Raw genomic sequence first — 18,559 nt, 5'->3', positions numbered from 1 at the left:
AGATAGAAAGGATTCTAATATTTAGCCTTTACACCGGGACAAGTTTCACGTAGAGAATGAAAGATGTTTAATTAAATCCCTTATGTATGTGAGTCCTATTGTCATAAAACAAAAAGGGGGAATGGCGGGGAGGCTGACCCATGCGCAGCTTGCTACAGCCACCTTTACTGCCAATTTTTGCAATTCCGTGACGATGGCCTCACACCGCGTTAAAATACTATGCTGGGGACCGGTGTGAAAAACAGGAACCAGGCCAAAAGGAGACACCACCAACTGCGTGCCTTCAAGCAGCACGGTATGGTGGAAAGATAAGAAAGGGGAGTGGCACAGGCCGGAAGGGTTGTAATCAGAGGGAGAGGGTATCTTTGTGTCTCCACAGATGACGCCACAGGAGAACAAGTCTGGGTGCCCATCCGCCGGGTCCGTGAGGTTGCGCCCCGTTGATGCCCCAGGGGAAGGAGGCCGCGGCGGAAGAACAAGACCGTCCGGAGACAGAGGCTGCCTTCAACACGCCCTTAGCTGCCTGCTTGCCATGATCCAGTTGGCGACCCCATCCACAGCTGCTCCTGCCGTCTTGCCACCCCTGGCAGTGACTCCCACGCATTGGGCCCTTACCCCAAATCTCCCGATGTTCCAGTTGGTGACCTGCAGCCCATCCTGTCTGTGTAACTCAATTAGAAAGCCTTCTAGCACTGCCACTACTTTCACCACTGAACTGCACATGTTAGATGAGGCCATTGCGGCCATACAGACTGCCACTATACACATTCAATGCGACCGGGACAGAACTGTAACAACGCCAAGGACTGGTGGGACACTCTTCATGTCCATCAATTACTCCAATGGGCCTCCATTGGGGGGTTTGTCCTCGTCCTTGCCCTTCTCACCTGTTTGTGCTTACCCTGCCTGACTTCTTGTATGATTGGGGTTCTGCGCCGCTCATAAAACAAAAGGGGGAGTTGTTAGGGCGCTCTGGACCTGGGCCCCCCCGAGAGGGTAGTGAGACGCCAGGGAGCTGGACCTGCTGACGCGGCGGGCCTGGTGGCTTCCACCACGTCAGTACCAGGGCAGCTCTTACTGGAGGAGCTCCACCCTCGGGGAGGAACTAGGGAGGAGCCAACCCGAAACACCCCATATAAGGTGCTCCCCAGGAGGGTCAGTGGATTTGTGTGAGATTTCTGGTATGCCATGCAATAAAGCTGCTTGTTGACTCCGGCGTACTGCCTGGTGATTCTCCTCTCGCATCCCCTGAGAGGAGCCGGACGTCCGAAGACCCGGGCAGGGTGAGTGATAGGCGGTAGTCGGGAGTACGGGTGCCAAAGTGGGGCACATCCCGTCCAGCCGCCGACAGTGGAGTTGTGAGATGATCCAGCCATTTTGGAGAGCAGTTTGGAACTATGCCCAAAGGGCTATAGATATGTTCATACCCTTTGACCCAGCAATACCACTTCTAGGGTTGTATCCCAAAGACATCACACAAGCGGGAAAAGGACCCATATGTACAAGATATTTATAGCAGCTCTTTTTGTGGTAGCCAAGAATTGGAAATCAAAGGGATACCCATCAATTGGGGAATGGCTAAACAAGCTGTGGTATATGAAGGTGATGGAATACTATTGTGCCATAAGAAATGGGGATGATGCAGACTTCATAACAACCTGGAAAAACCTACACGACATAATGCTGAGTGAGTGGAGCGAGCCAGGAGAACGTTGTGCACAGCAGATATATGGATTCCGTGAGGACCAACCCTGACATACTGCGCTCTTCTCAGCAATCTAAGGGCAAGGACAACTCCAGGGGACTCACGATGGAGAATGCTATATTTATCCAGAGAAAGAACTGCGAAATTTGAATACAGATCGAGGCTCACTACATGCTCACCTTTTTTGCTTCGCTTTTGTTTTTGTTTTTGGGTTGTTTTTTTTTTTTTTGGTTCTTTTTTCTTTCTCATGATTCATTCTATTGGTCAAAATTCTTCTCTACAACTTGACTAGTGCATAAATAATTCAATGCGAAGTTATACATGACAGCTATATGAACTTCAATGCTGTCTTGGGGAGGGAGGGGGAGGGAGGGGAGAAAATCTGGAACTCAAAACTATGTAGAACCATGTGTGGTAAACCAAAATAAATAAATAAATTAAAAAATTAGATTTGAGCAAGTAGAAGCTAATGACTTTATGAGGTATCAAGAAGTAGTCAAACAAAATGTAAAGAATGAAAAATAGAAAAAATGTGAAATATCTGATTGGGAAAACAACTGACCTGGAAATAGATCCAGGAGAGAAAATTTAAGAATTATTGGTCTACCGGAAATCCACATGAAAAAAAAGAGCCTTGAGGGTATCTCTGAAGAAATTATCAAAGATAACTGCCCAGAGGTCCTAAAACCTGAGGGCAAATAGTCATAGAAAGAATCCACCAATAAACCCCTGAAAGAGATCCCAAATGGAAAACACCAAGAAATTATAGCCAAATTTCAGAATTACAAAGTCAAGGGAAAATACTACAAGCAGCCAAAAAGAAACAATTCAAATATCATGGAACTACAGTCACGATCATGCAGGATCTCTCAGCTTCTACATTAAATGATAGGAGAAATTGGAATATGATATTCGGAAGGGCAAAGGAGCTGGGACTACAATCAAGGATCAAATACCCAGCAAATTAAGCATTTTTTCAGGCAAGGAGATGGATATTCAACGAAATAAGGGAATTCCAGATGTTCCTGATGAAAAGGCCAGAACTCAATGGAAATTTGATCTTGGAATACAAAACTCAAGAGAGACATAAAAAAGTAACCAGGGAAACCCGCCCCCCAAAATTATTAATCAAAAAGGACAAATTATTTACATCTTTTTATAGGATTACATCATTTCATATATGATATATGTATATGTATATATAATAATATATATATATATACACACACACATATATATATGTCAATCTTGAGAACAGTACAGCTATTATGAAAATCGAAAGGTAAGAGATGTAAAGGAAGAGTTATGGAGAAGAGGTCAGGAGATAGAAGAAAAGAGTAAATTAAATCAAATAAAGTGTCACAAAAACACATCATAGTGGATTGAAAGAAGGGAGGGAGAAGAGCAGTATTTGACCTTTACTGTCATCTGATCTGGTTCAAGAAGGAATAACATACACTGAAAAGTATAGAAATCTAACTTATCCTACAGGTAGTAGGAGGGGAAAGGGTGAAAAATGGGACGGGGGTGGTCAGAAGGGAGGGAAGAAGTAGAAAGTGGAAAATGACAAGATAATGTAGGGGAATCAAGAAGGAGGATAAACTAGAAGGCAGCAGTCAAAAGCAAAACTTTGTTGAGGAGTGGAAGGGGAAAGGGAGAAATAGAAGCATAAACAGGGGGGAATCGGTTGGAGAAAAAGACACAGGTAAAAATCGTAACTGGGAATGTGAATGTGATGAACTCTCCCATAAAATGGAAGCAGATAGCAGAATGGATTAAAACCATAATCCTACAATATGTTTACAAGAAATACATCTGAAACAGGGGGATACACACGGAGTAAAGGTAAAATGATGTAGTAGAATATATTGGGCTTCAGCTAAAGTTAAAAAAAAGCAGGTGTAGCAATCCTAATCTCAGACAAAGCAAAAGTGAAGATAGATTTAATTAAAAGAGTTACGGAAGGACACTACATCCTGCTAAAAGGCACCATAAACAATGAAGCAATATTATTGTTTAACATATATGCACCAAGTGGTAGGGCATGCAGATTCTTAGAGGAGAAGTTAAGGGAGTTATTGGAAGAAATAGACAGCAAAACTATAATGTTGGGAGACCTCAACCTCCCCCTCTCTGAACTCAATAAATCTAACCTCAAAACAAATAAGAAAGAAGTTAAGGAGGTAACAAAATTTTAGAAAAGGCAGATATGAAAGACCTCTGAAGAAAACTGAATGGGGATAAAAAGGAATATACTTTTTTTTTCTCAGTGGTACATGGCATATACTCAAAAGTTGACCATGTGCTAGGGCATAAAAACCTCACAATCCAGTGCAGAAAGGCAGAAGCAGTCAAAGCATACTTTTCAGATCTTGATGCATAAAAATTATTTGTAATAAATAACCATGGAAAAATAAGCTAAGAATTAATTGGAAAATAAATAATCTAATTCTAAAGAACGAGTGGGCCAAAGACCAAATCAGAGAACAATTAATAACTTCATTCAAGAGAATGACAATAATGACACAACATACCAAAACTTATGGGATTCACAAAAACAGTCCTTAGGGGAAGTTTCATATCTCTAAATGTCTACAAGAAAAAAATTTGGAAAAAGGAGATCAATGAATTGGGGATGCAATTGAAAAAGCTAGAAAAAGAACAAATAGAAAATCCCCAAGTAAATACAAAATTAGAAATATTGAAAATCAAAGGAGAGATCAATAAAATTGAAACCAAGAAAACTACTGAATTAAATAAAAAAAGAACTGGTTTTATGAAAAAACAAATAAAACTGTTAAGCCTTTGGTCAATTTGATTAAAAAAAAAGAAGAAGAAAATCGAATTACCAGTATCAAAAATGAAAAGGGTGAATTAAGTACTAATGAAGAGGAAATCAAGACAATAATTAGGAACTGTTTCCCCAATTGTATGCCCATAAATTTGGCAACCTTAGAGATACTGGTGAATATCTACAAAAACACAAATTGCCCAGGTTAACAGCACAGGAAGCAAAATTTCTAAAAACCCCACCTTGGAAAAAGAAATTGAGCAAGCCATCAATGAACTCCCTAGGCAAAAATCTTCAGGGCCAGATGATTTTGCATGTGAATTCTATCAAACATTTAAAGAACAACTAATTCCTATACTTTGTAGACTATTTGGGAAAATAGGTGAAGAAGGAGTCCTACCAAATTCTTTTTATGACACAAATATGGTAATAATAACCAAACCATGTAGAGTCCAAACAGAGAGAGAAATTATATACCAATTTCCCTAATGAATATTGATGCAAAAATTTTAAATTAAATATTAGCAAAACGATTGCACCAACTTATCATGAGAATAATACATTATGACCTGGTAGGATTCATTCCAGCAATGCAAGGCTGGTTCAATATTAGGAAAACTATTGGCATAATTGACCACATCAACAAGAGAACTAGCAGAAACCATATGATCATCTCAATAGATGCAGAAAAAGCCTTTGACATAATACAACACTCATTTTTATTAAAAACACTAGAAAACATAAGACTAAATGGCCCCTCCTAAAATTATAAATAGCATCTACCTAAAACCATCAAGAAGCATTATTTGTAATGGGGATAAGTTAGATGCATTCCCAATAAGATCAGGCATGAAACAAGGATGTCCATTATCACCCCTACTATTCAATATTGTACTAGAAAAGTTAGCTGTAGCCATAAAAGAAGAAAAAGAAATTGAAGGAATTAGAATAGGCAAATAAGAAACTAAATTATCACTTTTTTCACATGATTTGATGATTTACTTAGAGAATCCTAGGCAATCAATTAAAAATTACTTGAAATAATAAACAACTTTGGCAACTTCGCATAAAAAATAAACCCAGCTAAATCCTCAGCATTCATACACATTACTAACATACCCCAAGAGCAAGAGATAAAAGGAGAAATTCCATTCAATGTTACTGTAGACACTATAAAATATTGGGGAGTCTATCTGCCAAGACAAACCCAGGGACTATATGAACATAATTATGAAACAGTTTTCATGAAAATAAAGTCAGATTTAAACAAATGGAAAAGTATCAGTTGCTCATGGTTAGGCCAAGCTAAATATAAAAATGACAATTTTACCAAAATTAATCTATCTATTCAGTGCCATACCAAAGAAATATTTAAAGAGATGGATGAAATAATGACAAAATTCATCTGGAAGAACAAGAAGTCCAGAATATCTAGGGTATTAATGAAAAGAAATGCTAGGGAAGGTGGCCTAGCCATACCAGGTGTTAAAATATACTATGAAGCAGCAGTGATCAAAACTACCTGGTACTGGCTAAGAAACAGAGTCATGGATCAGTGGAATGGGATAGGTATATAAGATGGAAAAGTCAAAGACTATAGCATTCTACTCTTTGATAAACCCAAAGAAAGCAGCTTCTGGGCTAATAATGAACTATTTTGCAAAAGCTACCGGGAAAATTGGAAAATGGTAGGACAGAAACTGGGCATAGACCAGTATCTTACACTATATACCAAAATAAAGTGAAAATGGTTTCATGATTTGGGAATAAAGGCTGGTACTATAAGGAATTTGGGAGAGCAGGGAATAGCTTACCTATCAGACTTATGGAGAAGCAAAGAATTCATGACACAATAAGAGAAAGAGAGCATTACAAAATGCAAAACAGCTAATTTTGATTATGTTAAATTGAAATGTTTTTGTATAAAAAAAAGCCAATGCAATAAAAATTAGGAGGAAAGCAGAAAATTGGGAGAAAATCTTTACAAACAGTGTCTCTGATAAAGGCCTCTTCTCTAAAATATACAAGGAACTTAGCCAAATATATAGGAAGATGAGTTATTTCCCAATTGAGAAATGTCAAAGGATAGTAAGAGGAAGAAATTAAAGATATCTATAGTCATGTGAAAAATGCTCCAAATCACTAGCGGTTAGAGAAATGCAAATCTAAACAACTCTTAGGTACCACATCTCTCCTGTCGGATTGGCTAAAATGACTAAACAGGAAAATGATAAATGCTGGAGAGGATGTGCAAAAATTGGAACATTGTTACATTGCTGGTGGAGTTGTGAACTGATCCAGCCATTCTGGAGGGAAAGATGGTCCAAAGGGCTATAAAAATGTTCATATCCTTTGACCCAGCAATACCACTTCTAGGGGTGCATCCCAAAGAGATCACACAAGTGGGAAAAGGACCCATATGTAAAAATATTTATAGTGGCTCTTTTTGTAGTAGCTACGTATTGGAAATCAAGGGGACACCCATCAATTGGGGAATGGCTGAACAAGTTGTGGTATATGAAGGTAATGGAATACTATTGTGCTATAAGAAATGGGGATGATACAGGCTTCATAACAACCTGGAAAAACCTACATGATATAATGCTGAGTGAGCTGAGTAGAGTCAGGAGAACATTATACCCAACCACAGATATATGGATTCTGTGATGACTAACCCTGATAGACTTTGTTCTTCTCAGCAACACAAGGTGCAAAGACAACTCCAAAGGACTCATGATGGAGAATACTATCTACATCCAGAGAAGGAACTATGAAGTATGAATGCAGATTAAGGTACACTTCATGCTCGCCTTTTTCCCCCCTTTTTCTTTTGTTTTTGTTTTTGTTTTGTTTCTGTTTCTTCCTTGTCATGATTTATTCCATTGGTCGTAATCTTCTCTACAACTTGATTAGTGTGTAAATAAGTTCAATGCTAAGTTATACACAGAAGATATATTGCATTCCATGCCATCTTGGGAAGGGGGGAAGGAAGGGAAGAAAATCTGGAACTCAAAATTATGTAGAACTGAGTGTTGTAAACTAAAAATAATAAAAAAAGAGGAAGGAAAAAAAAAAGAAAAGGGCATTCTTATGCTGGGTGAGAAAAAAAACATGATGGAACCACTTAAAGTCAGCATGGCATGTTAATCTAAATAAAAAAAAAAAAATAAAAAAAATAAAAAAAGAAAGTCCTCTATTTCATTGAAAACCCATATTTTGCTCTGAAATATTATACTCAGTTTTGCTGGGTAGGTGATTATTGATTTTAATCCTAGCTCCTTTGACCTCCAGAATATCATATTCCCAGTCCCTTGATCCCTTAGCGCAGAAACTGTATAACATTTTATTGGTTTTTGGAGGGACCTGGAGGGGAGCTCATGCATGTCCCTGCTTTCCAGCTGCCATCCTGGCTCTGCCACCCCTCCCCCCTCCAGTAAATGCGAACTTCATTCTTCTTGACTGCAAATCCAGCACTCTATCAATTGTGTTACCTACATGGCATGTGTTAACTATTCTCCTGGTTCTGCTCATTTTACTCTGCATTGGTTAACTAAAGTCTTCACAAGTTCCTCTGAATTCTTCCTATTTATCATTTTTATAGCATAGTCATATTCAATCATATTTATATGTCAAACTTTGTTCAATTGTTCCCCAACTGAAGGACATTCACATTGTTTCCAGTTTTTTTTACAACAAATCTGTGGTTATACATGAGTCCTTTCCCTATGTGTTTGACCTCTTTATGGTTTATGCTAACAATTGAATTGTAGGGTCAAAGGGCACCTATGGTTCAATGACATGTAAGGTAAAATTCTAAAATGTTTTCCAGAATGATCTGACAAATTTACAGTGCTACCAACAGAGGATGAGTGTATCTTTACTCCTAGAATTTCTCCAAAAACATTTATTTTCAAATTTTACAGGTTTTGCTAGTTTTCCAGCCTATTTTTCCAAGCTGATTATAACTTACTTTCACTCAAGTACTTATATACTTCAGCCAAATTGGCCTCCTTGCTTTTCCCCTTGAATAATATCTTATTGTTTACTTTTGTGCCTTTGTGCTTAAGTTTCTAGAATGCTCTTTTCCTCCATCATTTTGGAATCATATTGTATATATCCTGTATATATACTCTATGGACATAGCCTATATCCTTGTTAGAAAGTAAATTCTTTGAAGGCAGGATTTAGTCATATTTGCATTTCCCCCAGTGCATAGGAACACAAATAGTGTTATAGTGACTCTAATAAAGGAGTTATTTCATGTATGTATTTTGACTGAATAACGATGTAGAGGAGCTCTCAGATCATGTGCTGAAAGCCCTAGATCAAAAAGGAGTTGCAGTGGGAACAGGCACTTATTAATCCCCAACTATGCACCAAGCACTGTGCCTAGCATATTCCAAATGTTGTCTCATTTGTTCCCCACAACCATCGGGGAGGCAGGTGCCAATAACCCCATTTTACAGCTTGGGAACCTGAGGTTAAGTGACTTGCTCAGTGTCCCATAGTTACTAAGTGTTCAAAACCGTATTTGGACTCAGGTGCCTTTGACTCCAGCCCTTGTAGTTTATCCACTGCATCATCTAGCTGCCTCATTTTACTGAGGTATAACAGCAGACAATTGAGCCATAATGTGGAGGAGCAAACATAGAACTTTTTTCAACACTCTCATGACTCATGTGGTCTGTGTCAGTCCTTAAGTCCACGGCACGAAGGAGTAGATTTCTCTCTTGGGTGCTTGACTCTTTTACACATTGTAAGTCTGGAATATTGGAGAGGCCAGTCCATAGGGAAGTATTGAAGTGCCTATTATATGATATGTGGGCTATTTAGTTTTCTAATGACCCCCAGTTCTTTCCTCTTTTGATTTTCCTGCTCAGAATAGAACTTAAAGATTGAGGGTTGTTTAAATCTATGGGAGAAAAGAGTCTGCTAAAAGATTCTACTATATGAGTATTATTTTTATTTTCTTCAAGGTTAAATAAAAATTTATCAGTGGTGCAGTAATTAGAATGTTAGATTTAGAATTTAGAAAACCTAAGCTGAAATATGGCCTCAGAAATTTACTAGAGATGTGAAACTTATCAATTCATTAACCACTTAACTTGGCTTCAGTTTTCTTCTGTAATGTAGGAATAGTAGCCCTTGTCTCACAGAATTGCTGTGAGGATTAAATGAGATATTTGTAAAATATTTTCAATATTAAAACACTACATAAATTGTAGCTATTATTATTAAATACTATGTCAGTCTGAGTACTGTCATGGGAGTGAAGTACATTTTATCCTTTTGTGTAGAGACCCAAAAATGAGCCAACTTCTAATATGTTGGGAAAAATGTAGGAGAAGAAAAACAAAAAGCTTCTGATTTTCCTAAGGGAATTCTTGGGAGGAGATTTAAGTCAAAGACAGATTTTATATAAGAAATGCCCAACACTGACCCCTATCTTTAAACTCTTATTTTGATTCTGTCATTAGTTATAGGGAGCTTGTTTTGGAGACAGTGGAGGATGGACTGGAGAGGGAAGAGATTTGAGGGAAGTAGATAATTTAGAAGGTTAATAAAATGGTCTAGTTGATGAGGGAATGAACTATGGTCATAGCAGAATTAATAGCGCAGAAGAAGTAGAGGCAACAGGTATAGAAACAGAATGATCTTCGTGGGTAAGACAGAGTTAGTAACCAAAGATAACTTCAATATTAGGATGCTGGATGACCAGGATGATGGTGATTATGCTGATTAAATTAAGGACATTTAAAGATTTCATTGGAGTTCTCTATGACTACATAATGAAGCCTCCATTTTCTTTTTTTTCTAAACATTCTTTTTTCTCCTTGAATATGTTACATAGATGAACTTTTTTTCTGGAGCAAAAGCAGACAGAGAATATGCCTATACTTTGGTGAAATTTGCATCCACTTTAATGACCAGACAACAAATATTTCCCTTAAAGCCTGGGAAAACCAGCATGGCTCTGTAATAATTCCCATGTGAATTTCTATTCAGTCTTCCATGCTCATTATCTAAAAGTGTTTCTACTTTTTTTTTTTCCTGATGCTTGGGAGTTCATATGTCCTTGTTCCTGGAGCCCCAGGAAACCCCATCTTTATGGTTTCTGTGACACATTGAAGAGCCTGTTCCTTGATGTCTACATCTAATGGTGGAAGGCTGAATGGCCAATTCCATGCTGTACAGAGGTTTTGCTTTAGAGCCATAACAGATCTGTATACAGACTTGGTAACTAAATAGCAAAGATTGGGATTTTCCAATGAAATAGAATTAAGACACATTAATCCTCATGTAGTATCTGCATAACTATTTCTAATTTCTATAGAATTAGGAGATAGAAAATTTTGTCATTCATCTTCCAGATCAAAGAGTTGCACTGAAATTCTATTCTATAAACATTTATTAACTGCCTACAAGGTTTTTCAATATCTTAGTTATGGGGGGAACCTAGGTGAAAAATGAGACAGTCTCTGCTTTGAAGGAGTTTACAGCCTGAAAGAGATGGACTACCAGAACCCTTCCATGTCTGTATCTATGGTCCTATTGGGTATTGTGGCTACTTCAAGGAATAATTATAGTAATAATGGGTGACAAGATAATAATGAGTGTTTTCTGGTTTGTGTAGAACTTTGCACTATTTCAAATGAAATAAATGTTTGAATGGAGTTTATATAAAGAACCTCGCAATCTTAAAGCACTGTATACATGCAAACTAGTTTCTTAATAAATTATTATTTGATGTATGATTGCAAAGAATTTAAATGCACTATTTCGTTATTGAACATAACAACACTATGAGGGATTGTATCTGTCATTCTAATTGTACAATGGAGGAAACAGGTTGTGAGAGCTTAAGTGATTTATTTATAGGACTAGAATCCGGTTCTCTTCTGCCTCTAAGTCTAGCACTCTTCCATGTTATTTCTCATGTACACATAGAAGTATGAGAACAATGTAGAGAACCAAATGTGACAAGAACAAACTAGAGAACACTAAGAACAAGGAAGGTGTGGTCAATTTTAGCTTGCTGGATGAGAGAAGGTTTAATGTAATAAAGGGCACTATAGCTGAAGAATAGAAATGATAAGCAAGGACATTCTGTACATGGAAGAAGCCTGTGTATATGTGTCAAGGCAGGGAAGAACAACATGATATGAGGAAACCAGCAATTGTTCTGTTCTGTTTTGCTACAGACAGGCTATCACCCTGGGGCATGAAAGGTCCTAAAGGAAAGACAAAGGGGATTACATTTTATTCTGTTGTCAGTAGGAAATCATTGATGGGTTTTGAGAGGGGCACTAACCTGTGCCTAAGAGTATAATTTTGTCAGCTGTGTAAAGAATAAATCAGAGGAGGAGGCTTTAATTTTGGCCTGTGAACGTGTTCATTTAAAATATATTTTGATAATTTATTTTAACATAATTGGTTTTCTTTGTAAACATATTAATTTTATTTAATGCCTTTAAAACATTTTCAGGAGTCTATAGGGTCCACCAGACCACCAAAGGGATTCATGATGCAAAGAAAGATGAAAATTTCTGGATAAGAAATGGAGAGACAGGAAGTAAGGAAATAAGTTAGTGGGCTAATAACAGTCCAATTCAAATTATTTCATTTTGGCCAATAAACATCAAAGTGAAAAATGCTGAGAGCCTGAATTGAGTTATTATCTCTTTAAATGGAGACAGCTTCAAGTAATATTGTAGAAGTAGATTTGGAAGGAGTTAGTAACTGTCTGGCATTGGTAAGGGAGAGAAAAAGAGGGAAGAGTCTTAAATTACTCTAATTTTCCAGGCTGGGTGATTGAGATAAATTGGCACAGAAGCAGGCTTAGGAAGGAAGGTAATAATGAGAGAAAACATTTCATGTTTCCCAGTCTCACCATTTATTCTCTTGCATTTGTTCTTTTGCATTTGTCATCCTCCATGTCTCACTTGTCCTTTCTTTCAACTCCTGTGTTGGTTTCTGTCTTATTTTCTCAGTCACATAGTAACTGGGACTGGAAAGTAGAATTTTTTTTTACTCATCCCTTTCCCCTCCCTCCATTCCTATCTAATCAGTGGCTAAATGATTTTAGCCTCTAAAACATCCCTTGAATCTGTTTCCTTCCATAGTTCACATATCTTCTAAAGTGATCTTCCTAAAGCTCTCTCAGACTTTATTATTGCATTACTTGATGCACTTTGGAGACTTCCTTTTATAGCTAGGATCAAATATAAATTTATTTTTTTAGCATTTAAACCTCTTTGTAATAATAAAGTTAGCATTTGTAATGTCCTACTTTAAGCTTTGCAAAGCACCATTTGTATGTTTTCTTATTTGATCTTCAACACAGTCCCATGAGATAGATGATTATCCTCATTTTAGGATAAGTCAATTAAGGCTGGGAAAAATTAAGTGACTTGCCCAGGGTAACATAGCTAGTAGGTGTCTGAGAAAACATTTGAACTCAGGAGTTTTTGACTCCATGTCCAGGACTTCATTCATTCATTCATTCATTCATTTATTCTTCCAGCTATCTATTATTTATTTAATTTATACGTATGGACAACCCATTCACATCCAGAGTTATGTGTAACTGCATTTTTCCATTAATCATATCCTCTTATGAATTTTCCTCTCTTTGCCCTCACTCTTAACCCTTTCTCTCTTCAAAAAGAAAAGAAGTGGTGGAGAAGAAAAAAGGAAAGGATCAACATTAGTAATTTTAAATGGAAATATTCTGTCTCTCCTTAGCCCTTCTTCTCTTCTTCCAGTATACATTTAGATTCCTGGTTCTTCTCACCTCTTTGCTTTTCATCTCTCCTTTATGTTCCCTGTAGCTGAAGTTTTTTTCTTGATTATTGGAATAATCTATTCTTCTTCTTAAACCTCACTCTAACCTCTTTCCTCTTTCCTTTTCCTTCTTATTTCTTTGAATGTTTATATACCAAATTCTGTGTGTGTGTGTGTGTGTGGTGTGTGTGTGAGAGAGAGAGAGAGAGAGAGAGAGAGAGAGAGAGAATTCAATCCTCCTTTGCCTGGTTCAGATAAAAGTAGGGTTCCAGAGATGTCCCTCTCCTCTTCACCTCTATGTTAGCTCCTCTTCTTCTACTTGCTATAATTTTAATTATACTCCAAGTCCTCTTCTTTCTACTTTTCCCTTGTGTTTTGTTTTATTCTTTCTCCTTTTTCTTCTCTTAAAATGGAGAAAACAAAACAAGGCAACTGTGTTTGTCATTCATCACTCCTTCATTGACTATTTAAGACAGTAGCATTTTATAGGGACCTTTTGTGTATTCTCTATTAAATCATAAGCAATTGATCATGATTCAGATATTTAAAATTTCTCAACATTATATTGTACAGGCTGCAAAGCTGACTCTAGAGACAGGAAAACTTGGCTTCAGATTTACTTTAGATGTATATGAATTGTGTGACTCTGTCCAAATTGGAACCTCTCAGTGGTCCAGGTATTTCTGTAATATTATTCATTTCAAAGGGGATGTTGGTTTGCATTGGTAGAGGAATTTGGTCTCCAAGAGCTAAAAAAGTACATGCCTGGGAGGAAAGCATCCATACCTAAATTTATATCTACAACTATCTCTATATTTATGTATGTACATCTATCTTTATTATAAATCACTATATAACTTTCATTTCCATCTTTATCTCCAAAGATATGACTGTAATCTCTCTCTATCTCTATGTCTGTGTCTCTCTCATGTCTATTAAAAATATATTTTTCTTTTGTAGGATTACACTCTTTTGTAGACATCATCTTTGTGTAGAAAACTTGTTATTTGCTTTTGGCATATTTTATTCTACTGTTATTTTGCTTTATCATAGTTACGGCAAAACTTAGTGTGATCTTAACTGTGGTTCCTTGGATTTGTATTTTCTTCTTCAGGATTTTTTCTTCTAGATTCTGGCCATATTCTGGCTATTTTAGTTTGGATGTCTTTTGAGAGTCAACTAATAGATTTTCTATTTGCATTTTTTCTCTGGTACTAAAAATTCTGGGATTGTTTTATTATTTCTTGAACTGCTGTGACCTGGTATTTTGTTTGTTCGTGTTTTTTTTCAGGGATTCTGATCATTCCTAAGTTACTTCTCCTTGTCATTTTCTCCGCATCCAGCATTTTTCAGATAGATAAATATTTAATTTTTCCATATTTTTTATTTTTCCCTAATATTTTGTCTTATCTCCATTGCCTTATTGAATTGTTTGCTTATTCTATTTTTCAAGATAGTTATTATTGGTCATATTTTTGACCTTCTGTCCAAGCTACGTATTTTTATGATGTTTTCCTCAATAATTCTAATTTCATTTTATCTTTGGATTAATTTCTGCTGTGTACTCTCAGAGTCTTTATTGAAAAGTGATTTTCCCCCTAAGGTACAATTGTACTTTATTTTGAGTACTGTATTTACTTATTGAACTTCTAACTCGCAATATTTCTTCATGGTGCCAGAAGCTATTTTTCTGTTTGCTTATGCTCCTCAGTCCCTGGATTGTAATTTTGTGCTATGGCTAAGTTCTACCCTCTCCTCTTCCTTCCAAGAGGAAGGAATGACTAGACCCTGGTACTAACATGCATAACTCTCTCTCTTCTCTCTCTCTCTCTCTCTCTCTCTCTCTCTCTATAATATATATATATATATATATATATATATATGTATGTATGATCTAATTACTGTCAGTATCTCCCATAGCTGAACTACATACAGCAGACAGAATAGTCTTCCTTATAAATAGGATTAACCAAGTCACTACCCAGAGGAAGGACAAGCATTTGTAGTATGCTATGTGCCATCAATTTTCTAGGTGCTGTGAATACTAGGCAAAAAAGAAATGGATGTTGACAATAAGGACATATATAGAGCATACAGAGTAAAGTACTACACAGAGTAAAACAGTAAAGCTGTAAATATTGTTAATTATCTAATTCTGCATATGAATTAAACTAATAATATTAAGAAGGATAAATGACAGCTAAGGGCTTGTATCTTAAATACTGGATCATAGAAAAGTGATTCCTGGAATTGTAAAACATGAGGACCTTTTTTGATATCCAATAATTATTTAAAATCCAGTGGTTTCAGCTAAAGATCACTCTGATAATCCTTAATGTTCAAAATTATTTAAAGATGTTGATAATAATTCCAAGAGGACAAAGGGTCTGTGGCCCATGCATGGGAATCATTGGTCAAAAAGCCTGCTTATCTAGGTGGACTAATTTGAACATTTTTGCAGAAAACTGATTTGTTCTACAACTTTAGCTGAAAAAGCAAGTACTAACTTATAGGTAGTGATTAGGAAGAGATGATTATAGATCTACAAATGGAAAGAAACTTAAAAGTTATCTGGTGCTACCTCTTTATACCTAACGGCAGGAAAACTAAGGTCCAGTTAGTAAATTACTTGTGATTGTTTCATTCTACTGAAATGGTGAAGTGTGTAGGGACACTGCCTGTCATTTCTCCAAAATGCAAATTCTTCTGATTGACTCTTGATTTTTATGCTTAAACCTTTTTTTTAAATACACCCTCTTAAATATTTCTGGCATTAATTAAGGCCCTGAGTATATTTCAAAGATCTTTCGATATTCAATATTTTCTGTATTAACTCTACTTTCCATACTTCTCAATAATATTCAATAATACTCACATAAAACTGTTTCTTTTCCAGATTCTTCCCACCAGAGAACTTCTGCATGCTTTAAATACATCCAGTAGGTGAAGATGAAGAATAACTCTATGCTAAATGAATTTATTTTGTTAGGACTCACCAATTCTTGGGAGCTTGAGATTTTCTTTTTGTGATCTTCTTCCTGGCCTACACATCAATCATGGCTGGAAACACTCTCATTATACTGATGGTGACCTTTGAATCCCACTTGCACTCCACTCCCATGTACTTCCTCCTGGCCAACCTCTCCTTTCTCGACATGACCCTTTCCACTGTTACTGTCCCTAAGATGATCACAGACTTCTTCAGGGAGAGGAAAACCATCTCATTATGGGGCTGCATGGCTCAGATGTTTTTAGTTCACTTCTTAGGAGGCAGTGAGATGAGTCTACTTGTAGTGATGGCTATAGATCGATATGTTGCAATATGTAAACCCCTCCACTATACAACAATTATGAACCGTCGAATTCTGTTAGGGAGTGTGTTTCTCTCATGGGTTGTTGGCTTTGTGCACACCATGAGCCAAATGGCCTTTGTGGTGAGCTTACCCTTTTGTGGCCCCAATGTGATTGATGATGTTTTTTGTGACCTTCCCCTGGTGATGAGCCTTGCCTGTACTGATACCTATATCCTGGACCTCCTTGTCATTGCTGACAGTGGGCTGCTCTCACTGATCTGCTTCATACTCTTGCTTGTCTCCTATACTGTCATCTTGCTCACTGTCCACCGTTGCTCCTCTGGTGGGCTTTCTAAGGCTCTGTCTACACTGTCTGCTCACATCACAGTAGTAACTCTCTTCTTTGGACCAATTATCTTAATCTATGCTTGGCCAGTTAGTAGCTATGCATTAGACAAATTCCTCTCAGTGTTTTTCTCTGTTATCACTCCTCTCCTGAATCCAATTATCTATAGTTTAAGGAATCAGGAGATGAAGGAAGCCATGATTAGACTGAGGAGCCGGCACATCAGTTCTAGGCCAGTCCTCTAGATAATGCTCACGATGATGAATATTTTTATCATACCACCATGGTAAATTTCTTCTGTGAATGACTATTTGTTATTTTAATTCATTTTAAAATATGTTTATTTTTACAATGAATAATAAATTATATTTACAAAACCATTTATAATTAATATCCTGAGAATGTGTTTTGGTATATATGGTGATTGCCTTTGTATATGTGTTTGTGTGTATTTATAAAAATAAAATGATTTATTAACTGAAATTCAATTTATTTTTAAAATTTTCCATTGTACCAAACACAAAAAATATTTATATGTAAGAACTTCTTGACTATCTTGATCTCTAACCTCTCTTCTAGCTTATCCTCTGCTTTTATTTTCTTTTGTGATAATCAAAAACACAACTGGCTTAAATCTAATCAACAGAAAGAAAACAATTGTGGATTGTGGATTGTGGAACCTTTCAGAAACTTAGTCCAGACATGGAATCTCTCTGCCAAATTCTCCCACCATGTCATAAAGAGTGAGAGATGGTGAACATTCATTTTATATGAACCAGATTGATTAAATACGACCATATGTCTCTGACTTATATCGTACAACCCAGAGCTGAAAAGCACCAGGGCTAGTTATATAGACAGACTTCAAGGGAGTAATGACAAAACAAAGCCAAAATTCCTAAATTATAAGGATCCACTGATATGAAGCCTACATAAAACATTCTGAGTGAAATAGAAATTGCAGCTGATTAATAACAGAACTTAGAGCAATATTCACAGTACGTTGTTTATAGTATGTTATGGCACCCAGTTGATTAGGGGAAAATTGAAACAAATTAATTATTTAGCCTATGTAGACTACACTGTAAACTGAACATGGGAAGAAAAGAAATTCCATGATAGGTCAGACTCACATTACAGTATCAGTGATATCAAATGATATTTAACTGATAATTAGGGTAAAAACAGTAATAGCTAGAATTTATTTACTGCTCTAAGTTTTGCACAGTGCTTTACCAATGCTAATTCATTTGATCCAGTCAGTGATGTAGTTCAGATGTCATTTTCATCCCAATTTTACAGATGAGCAAACTGAAGCAGACTGAAACTAAGTGGCATGCCAGAGTCACAAACTAGTAAGTGTCTGAGCTTAATTTTGAACTCACATGTTACTGATTCTAGATCCAACCTTCTATCCACCACATAATTCCATCAGTAACCATAATATTTGTCTTTTATTAATTTCAGTGATTTGGAGGATGATTTAGCAAAGGAGTGGTCAGACAGTTATGAGGATAAGCAAGAGCAGAGTAATAAAAACCTACAAAGGATAGAATAAAGGAAGAGGAGGGGGTCAACAATGTCAAATGTGTCAAAGAGGCCAAGAAGCATAAGGACTGAGAAAAAGGCCAGCAGATTTA

At 36.7% G+C, this 18,559-nt stretch overlaps 1 protein-coding gene across 1 annotated transcript; it reads left to right on the top strand.

Moving 5' to 3' along the window:
- Nucleotides 1-379: 379 nt before the first annotated feature.
- LOC118829770 (olfactory receptor 4K13-like) lies at nt 380-17,164 on the top strand. Its single transcript, XM_036736657.1, is given in 4 exon segments — nt 380-889; nt 1,200-1,283; nt 16,224-16,296; nt 16,299-17,164. Coding segments are annotated over 4 exon segments (1,533 nt in total).
- The last annotated feature ends 1,395 nt before the right edge of the window (nt 17,165-18,559 follow it).

Source organism: Trichosurus vulpecula, chromosome 8 (genome assembly GCF_011100635.1).
Source record: "Trichosurus vulpecula isolate mTriVul1 chromosome 8, mTriVul1.pri, whole genome shotgun sequence".
NCBI lineage: Eukaryota > Metazoa > Chordata > Mammalia > Diprotodontia > Phalangeridae > Trichosurus > Trichosurus vulpecula.
This window is presented reverse-complemented; position numbering and strand designations above follow the sequence as displayed.